Source organism: Parus major, chromosome 28, assembly GCF_001522545.3.
Source record: "Parus major isolate Abel chromosome 28, Parus_major1.1, whole genome shotgun sequence".
Lineage (NCBI taxonomy): Eukaryota > Metazoa > Chordata > Aves > Passeriformes > Paridae > Parus > Parus major.
In genome coordinates, this window is record NC_031797.1 from 4,406,878 (window position 1) to 4,415,248 (window position 8,371).

At 69.4% G+C, this 8,371-nt stretch overlaps 1 protein-coding gene across 1 annotated transcript; it reads right to left on the minus strand.

The window, feature by feature from the left end:
- Positions 1-550: 550 nt before the first annotated feature.
- SEMA6B (semaphorin 6B) lies at positions 551-7,246 on the minus strand. Its single transcript, XM_015651610.2, has 16 exons — positions 7,085-7,246; positions 6,612-6,741; positions 6,440-6,500; positions 6,239-6,301; positions 5,807-5,908; positions 5,397-5,487; positions 5,204-5,323; positions 5,038-5,126; positions 4,707-4,924; positions 4,342-4,473; positions 3,958-4,107; positions 3,280-3,474; positions 2,956-3,096; positions 2,694-2,771; positions 2,489-2,547; positions 551-2,411 (listed from the first exon to the last, which is right to left on the minus strand). Exons 1-16 carry the CDS (start codon positions 7,197-7,199, stop codon positions 1,438-1,440), a joined length of 2,718 nt encoding a protein of 905 aa, XP_015507096.1. The 5' UTR covers positions 7,200-7,246; the 3' UTR covers positions 551-1,437.
- Between the last annotated feature and the right edge of the window lie 1,125 nt (positions 7,247-8,371).

Here is an 8,371-nt window from a genome sequence, read left to right on the forward strand (position 1 = left end):
CCCTTGCCACTTGCTCCCACCTCAGGGGACACCACGGCCGCGGTCCCCCCTCTCTCCAAGTGTCCCCATCCCAGGGGAACCAACCATTGATGGCCGCCAGCCCCGGTGTCCCCAACCCCGAGGGACCCGGTGACCGGCGTCCCCAACCCCGAGGAAGCCAAGGCCGTGTGTCCCCATCAGGTGTCCCCACCCCAGGTGTCCCCAGAGCCCCTCAGGGGACAGCGATGCCTGACAGGGGCCAGGGGGTCGTGGGTGACCCCCGAGGGTGGCTCGTGGGGCACGAGGTGGCCGGGAAAGGGGACAGGGAGGGGACCCGGCGGGTGTGGCACGGCAGGGACACGATGCCGGCACTGCCGTATCCCGGGGGAATTCGTGGGGACGGGGACCCTCGTGGGGCCGGGCCGGGGGGCGGCGTGAGGAGGGGCGGGGGTCTGTGCTCCGGGCTGTGCCCACGGAGGGGGTGTCACCCCCTGAACCCCCAGCCCTGTGCCCCCCTCCCCCGGCCGGTCCCGGCTCCCGGGGGGGTTAAGAAGGTGTCGAGGAGGCGGCGGGGGAGACGCCTCCGGTAACCGGGTGTTTATTGGGGCCGCGGGGTACAGCCCGCGGGCGGCCGCATGCATGGCCGCTGGGGGGGGGCTCCCGCCGCCCCCCGCCCTATTTACAGCCTGTCACCCCCTGGGGACCTGCCATCCCCCGGGGACCCGCCACTCCCCCGCGACACGCCACCCCGGGTGGGTGCCGGGCAGGGTGGCACCGAAAGGGCACCCTTTGCCAGCAGAGAGTGGGTTCGGTGGGGACCCCCCAGCCGTGTCCCCCCCACCCCGGCTGTGCTTTCCAGGAGGGGGTGCCGGGGGGGAAGGATGGGCAACCCCCAGGCTGGCACTGGGGTGGGGCTGACCCCGGACTGGGGGTGGGAGGGTGCCCCAGCCCCAGACAGTGCCACATTCACGGGGCCCCCAGCTCCCCGCACCCAAAATGTTCACCGGCTTCCATCACCACAACCAACGCACCCCCGGCCGGGTGTTCCCAGGGGGCCGGCAGCACCCAAAAGACGCCCCGGGTGTCACTGACGGGCCGAGGGGCTGCGGGCTGGGGGGCACAGCCCAGTGCCCGCGTCCGTGTGTCCGTCCTGCTGCCCCCCAGGGATCCCCCTCCCAGGGGGCTGCGGGCCCTGGGTCCAGCCTGGGGAGGGGACACGGTGGACGGGCCCCCCCGGCATTTGGGACAAAGCAGCCGGAGCGCAGGGCACTGCCCCACGCCAGCCGGGGACACCCCCAAACCCCAACCGGGGGCACCCAGGGGGTGCCTGTCCCCCCCCTCAGCCATGCAGCACCTCACCCCATGCCCGCAGCTCCTGCCCGGCCACCCCTCCCTGTCCCCAGGGAGCCGGGGGTCCCATCAGTGTCCTGGCGAGGGGGACGCACACAGGGTGGGACCCTATTTTCCCGAGGGAGTCCGCTCCACGCCGTAGCGCAGGAGGTGGTGCAGGTCCGTCAGCGGCCGGGGGGTGCCCGGTGCCCGCGCTGCCCGAGCCGCCGTCCCGTGCCGCCCGTAGCCGCCCCCCGCCGCCTCGCCGCTGTTGAACGTGTGGTTCCTCTTGAGGTGCGCGCCGGGGCGGCCCGTGCCGTTGTTGGCGTTGAAGTTCAGCTGCTCGGGGTGCCAGGGCGGCCCCTCGGTAAAGTCTCCCCCCTCCCCGCTGGGTGCCGAGACCACCCGCCGGCGCTCGGGGCTGGGGTGCGGCGTCCCGCCGAAGTCGCCGTAGGAGCTGCGGGGCGGGCGGCGGGCGCCGGCGGGTGGGTGCTGCCGGGTGCGGGGACCCTCCTGAGGGTCCCGACCCCAATGCCCGTCACCTGAGGAGTCGCTGAGTTCGGCCTCCAGCTCCTGGTCCACCAGGATGGCGTGGCAGGAGAGGGGGATGCCCCGCGGCGGGCGGCCGGAGCCGCCGTGCCCCCGCCCGGCGCCCGCGGGCCCGGAGCCTCCAGGGTCCCGCAAAGCCGCGTTGATGATGTTGTGACTCTGCTCCCAGCTGCAGTTCTGGAGGGCGCCGGGGCAGCGCTTCTGCTGCAGCGGGGTCTGCTCCGGCGTGGGCAGCACCCCCGAGTCCAGGTCGTGTTGGGTGACCTTGCCCAGCTCCTTGGGCCACCCGTTGGGCATGAGCGGGGCCAGCAGAGCTCCCCGTGCCCGCCGCTCGCCCAGGCGGCTGACGCTCACCACCGACTCACTGTGCGCCAGGATCGTCTCCTTGTCCTTGCGCCGCGCCAGCTCCTTGCGGTCCCGGTGCCCGATGAACCAGCACACGCTGAAGCCGGAGATGACGGCGCCGATGACGAAGGCGGCGACGGAGGAGATCACCAGGAGGTTCACGGACACCAGCCCGTCCGGCTCGTCCACGAAGCTCTCCGTTACCAGCCCTGGGGTTGGGGACGCGTCAGGGGACCCGCGGGTGCCACCGCTCCGTCCCCGAGCCCCGGCCCGGCCCCGCACTCACCCTCGCACTCGCCCAGGTGGGAAGTGCTGCCGCCCGCGATGTCCTGCTCGAAGGCCACCCTGGGGGCGCAAATTGGGGAGGTCAGGGGGTTCCAAATGGCCTGGCAGAGCCTCCCAGCGCCCTTCAGCGAGCGATGAGTTTGTTGGGGCTCAGCGATTGGGGGCTGAGGGACTCCCTGGGGACACCGCTGTCCCCCCAGCGTTACCTGGGACTGGGCTCCAGGAAGATGCAGGAGCCCTCGGATGTCCAGCCGCAGTACGGATCCCGGCTCCCGAGGCAGTTCCTGGCAGAGAGCAGAGATGTCAGGGTGATGGGGGGGACACAACACCCGGCCCCCGCGAGGGGCTCTGTCCCCACACCGTGCTGTGCCTCAGTTTCCCCAGCCATCCTGTGCGGCCGGATCCCAGCACAGGGTGAATTCCTGGGATGTGAGGTTATGTGAGCCCAGCCCAGCCCGAGGCACTCACTTCATGCAGCCCGAGTGCTGCTGGCAGCGAGCCACGGGCACCCTGGCCACGCACGGGGGGAAGGCCAGCAGCAGCGACCCCGCAGCCTTGTCCAGCTCCAGCCCCAGCAGCCGCCGCTCGTCCTCCGTGTCCCGGCCACACCTGGGGACAGGGCAGAGCTCATCACGGCCCCAGCCCTGCTCCACAGAGCCTGCCCCAGTCCAGAGGAGATTTTCTCATCCGTTCCCCTTGCACCCCTCTCACCCATCCTCTCCATCCATCATCCATCCACCCAAACACCCCACCCACCCCTTTTATTGCCCCCTCTCCCCCTCTGGCTCTCACCTCCCGGGCTGGTAGGTCTCAAACTCCTCCAGGAAGACGCTCTGGCTGCCGGGGGCGGCGGGCGCGGGGCTGCTGGTGGCGTTGGGCAGGATGAGGAACTTGAGCACGGTGCCGGTGCTGGAGCCCAGGAACACCACGGTGTGGTTTCCCCACGGCCCCGCGGCGTTGTCCACCACGATCTTACGGAGCTGGTACCTGCGTGGGGGAGGGAGCGGTGTTGGGGTGTGCGGGAGGCCAGGTGTCCCCAGGGAGGGGGAAACTGAGGCAGGGTGAGGGACCCAGCCCCACAACCCCATCTGCGTGTCCCCATCCGCAGCCCTATGACCCCAGCTCCAGCCCCACATCCCTGTCCCCATCCCCTGCCCCCATCTCCAGCTCCCTGTCCCCATTCCACGTCCCTGTCCCCATCCCCGCTCACGCCCCGGCTGCCCTGCTGGCGGGAGGCTGCGGCCCGAGAGCGCCGCTTGATTAATTCCCCATCAAGCAGCAATTAAGGCAGATTTAATTAGGACGAGACAATCTTGACTGCAAAGTGTATGAGATTTATCAGCTCTCCCAGAGCTCCTGGTGCTGGCACAAGCGTGGAAAGGCAGCACGGGAGGCTCTGGCCAGCAGCTCCCAGTGCCCCCCAGCCCTCCCAGTGTCCCCCAGTGTCCCCCAGCCTCCCCGGGCACCCACCGGGTCATGGTGCGGAGGATCCAGGGGGCGTTGCCCAGGGCCGGCACCGCCTCGTCCATCAGCGGGTGCGTCTTGACGAAGTTGAGGATCTCGTCGGGGAAGGCGCTGGAGGAGTTGTAGCGCATCCCCGGGGACGCGCAGCACCCGGGCCTGCGGCCACGGCGAGGCTCAGTGGGGCTGTCCCAGCCTGTCCCCATCCCAGCGGGGACTGGCCGTGGTTATCATCACCCTGTCCCCATCCCTGTCCCCAGCCCTGTCCCCATCCCTGTCCCCAGCCCTGTCCCCATCCCTGTCCCCAGCCCTGTCCCCATCCCTGTCCCCATTCCTGTCCCCATCCCTGTCCCCATCCCTGTCCCCAGCCCTGTCCCCATCCCTGTCCCTCACCGAGGTTTTGGCACCATGTCCTCAGGCACGGGTGTCCAGATGGACTCGGGTGACTTCTGCTCCCGGAACCGTCCCTCGAAGACGGCGGCCACTTGGGTCATGTCGAAGGCGCAGACGGCGGAGCCGGGAATGCTGTGGGGACACGGCCGTGGGGTGAACACGGGGGGGGCCCAGGGAGTGCCAGGGGACCCACAGATCCCAAATGGAAACGAGTCCAGATCCTCTACAGAACCCAGCTGGACCCATCCCAGACCTCGCCCAGCACTCATCCCAGATCCCACTGGGGATCCAGCCTGGATTCCACCCAGATCCCAGCTCAGGTTCTGCCGGTCCCGGGGAGTCTGGTGGGGCAGAGGAGCTCTGACCTGTTGGTGGGCGTGGAGAACACGGCCAGGACGACGGGGCGCCCGTCCAGCTCCAGGATGTCCGTCACAGCTTGGATGACGTTGAAGTAGAAGTGGGAATCGCCCGGCACGGAGCAGTTGAGCCGGGCCTTGAGGAAGGACGTCCACTGCTTCTCCAGCACCCGCTGCGAGCCCCCCATGTCGTTCTTGCACACGCGGGCCACGCGTGACACCACCACCTGCGGGAGGACACGCGTCACCACCTGTCCCCATGTCCCTGACCCCCCCCGGGTGTCCCTGTGGGCACCACAGAGTGCTTTGGGTCGGAGCTCAGGGATCATCTGCTTCCCACCTTCTCCAGGTAGTTGAACTCCATGGCGATCTCCCGGAAGAAGAAGTAGACGTGGCTCCTCCATTCCACAGCGTGCACAAAGTAGGGCTCTGCGGGGACAGCGGGGTCAGGGACGGCTCGGGGGGTCACGGGGGACGTGTCCCCACAGCCCAGGGTGGGGACACACCTTTGAACCACTTGGAGTCGTGTTTGACGGTGCGCAGGGTCGGGCTGTCCCCGAGGCTGCGGTAGATGACGGCGTCGATGGCCAGGAAATCCGTCACCGTGGCCGTGAAGAGCATCCCCCCTGCGTGGGACAGGGTGTCAGCGGGGCTGGGGGACACGGTGCCCGCCGCGACGGTGGCAGTGCCACCACCGACCTGTGAACAGGGCCACGTTGGCGTGCTTGGGGTCGTAGGGACACCGGGCCATGCCGCTGATGTTGTCCCCGACGGGCTCCAGCGTGTCCATCTAGAGAGGGTGAGAGGGGGACGTGAGGACACACCTGGGCACGGGAGGGACCTTTCCCAGGAGTGTTCCCTCCCTCCCCGACCCCAAAACCTTTCCCAGGAGTGTTCCCTCCCTCCCTCACCCCAAAACCTTTCCCAGGAGTGTTCCCTCCCTCCCCGACCCCAAAACCTTTCCCAGGGGTGTTCCCTCCCTCCCCGACCCCAAAACCTTTCCCAGGGGTGTTCCCTCCCTCCCCGACCCCAAAACCTTTCCCAGGGGTGTTGCCTCCCTCCCCGACCCCAAGCCCCCTCCCACACGGGACCCCTCCCGGGGGGCTCACGCTGTAGTTGGCGCAGACGGGGTTGAAGGCGTTGGTGCCACAGACGAAGAGGAGGCTCTCGTTCCTCACCAGCAGCACCTTGATGAAATTTCGGCACTCTGCCTGCGCCGGGAGAGGGGACCGTCACCCTCAGCACCCCAAAACCCCCCTCACCTCATCCCACCCCCCCTCAGGGCCCCATCACTGCCAGGGGATGGCTTGGGGGGGCTGTTCTCACCCCAGAACTGCATTTATGGGAGCTGGGATTGGGATTTCTGGCTCCCAATAATTAATTACAAATCAATTTAGCCAAGCGGTCAATAAATCAGAGATACAAGCACTGGCAGGGAGTGGGGGGTGGCACCGGGGAGGGGACAGGGTGTGACACGGTCACAGGGGGTGCTCAGTCCCCAGCCGGGGGTCCCCATGGGGTGCGGAACCCCCAGCCCGTACCTCGTGCTTGCCCTTCATGCGGCAGATGCTGATGTCGTGCTGGTTCGAGCGCCACGTCAGCTTCTGGGTGGGGAAAACCAGCGTGGGGACGGGGAGAAGCCAACAGCAGCCCCTTGAGACCCCCCTGCGGCCCCCCAGAGCTCGCTGGGACCCCCCAGCACCCCCTGGGACCCCCGGGAGCCCGGGGAGCCCAGCACTTACCCGGTGGTAGCGCATCTCAGCGGCCCCGCCGGGCTCCAGGCTCACCCGATAAACGTTGTCCCTGGGGAGGGGGACACGGCTGTGACCACCCCCAGCCCGGTGCCGCGGGCAGGCAGCGGGGCGGGTGTGGGGAGGGGGTGGAGGGGAGGCTTTGGGGTGCCGGGGTGCAGACCTGTCCCCGATGAAGAGGGTCCGGTTGACCTTGAGGATGCGCTGGATGTTGAGGCGCTGGGTGCCGCCCCCCTCGGGGCCCCCCGGGCGGGCGGTGCCGTGGCCCACGAACACGGGGTAGTGCTTCACATCTGGGGGGGCACGGGGGGACCCCCACACAGCCCAGGTGACCACCCACCACCTCCCTCCTGCCTTCGGCCCAAAACCCCACCCCGCGAGTGCCCCCCCGCCCGCCTTAACCCCGAAACGCCCCCAAACCCCTAAAGCCCTTCCACAGGTACCCCCAAAAGTGACCCAAAGCCCAGCCCCGCCCGCGGGTGCTCCCGTCCCCGCTTCACTCCAGACCCCTCCCTTGGGTGCCCCCTCTGCCTTCACCCCACACCACCCCAAAGCCCCTTCCCTCTCTGCTCCGAGCCCCCCCCCCGTGCCCCGGGGCAGCCCCCCGGGCCCCCCCAGCCCCGGGTGGGCACTCACAGTCCGGGGGGGCCACGGCGATGGGCCCGGGCTCCTCGGGGAAGGTGCCCCTCGCCATCCTCTCGGCCGCCAGCAGCAGCAGCAGCAGCAGGGGCACGCGGGGTGGGGGTCCCATGGTGGCCCCCGCCCTGGGTGGGCACCCACAGCTCCTGCGGGAGAGGGCAGGGCTGGGAGGGGCGGCACCCACCGGGGCGCCGGGGACCCCCACAAACCCTCGGGGGTCTCTGGGAGTTGGGGCCAGCCTGGTGGCTTGTCATGGGGACATGGCAGGGCTGGGGACTCGGGGACAGGAGGGTGAGAACACCTGGACAGAGGGACAGGGGGACATGGGGACACGAGGGAAGACAGAGAGGCTCTTCCCCCTCCCAAAACGCCACCGGCATGTCTTGGAAAATCTCTGGGGACACTTCAGAGTGTCACAGCACCCCCACCCAGACAGCCCCAGTGCCACCGCCACTGTCCCCGCACCGCGCTGGGCCACCAGCCCCACCCTGTCGCCCGTCCCCGAGGGACTGGGGCCGGGCCGGGTAATTAGCAGCCGGGCAGGGAATTAATTGATCATTAATTCCATGGGAGCAGGGAGCGGGAGCGATCGAAGCGGCGCCCTCCTCCCCCGCGGGCACCGAGGACGGGTGACATTGCGACATTGTGTGGGGTGGGGGTCACGGGGCCTGGGCTCCGTGGTGCCACCGGGCCCTGCTGAGAGCCGCCACTGTCCCCACCGCGGTCACCTCTGCGGTGCCACAGCCCCGGGGACCTGACCCCGACCCCGCTGTGTCACAGCCCCGGGGCAGGAGGTGGCCCCGGAGGGACCCTGACCCTGCTGTCACAGCCCCAGGGGACAACTGACCCCATCCTCAGGGTGTCCTGCGACACCCACCCATGTCCCCACCACCTCGGGGACATCCAAACCTGTCCCCACAGTGCCACAGCTCCCGGTGCCACCCGACTTTGTCCCCACGGTGTCCCCAGCAAGCGGGAAATGAGCTCCCTCTGGCCGCTTTGTCACACAGCAGCACCCGAGAGCCACCGAGCCCCGCGGGGAGCAGGGGGGGCCCAAAAACCACCCCGGGGAGGGGCTCGGTGTCTGTCCGGCCACCGGACAGCTTTTGGGGGCCGGGGGGGCCGTGTCGCTGCCCCGGGAGCCCGAAAGCCCGAGCGGGGGTCCGGTGTCACCGTGGCCCGGGCTGTGCGGGGACAGCGAGCGGGGAAAGCGGAGCCTCCGGAGCCATAAATGGCAGCGATTGTGCGGGGAGAGAAAAGGCAGCGGGAGGAGGGGGCACGGGG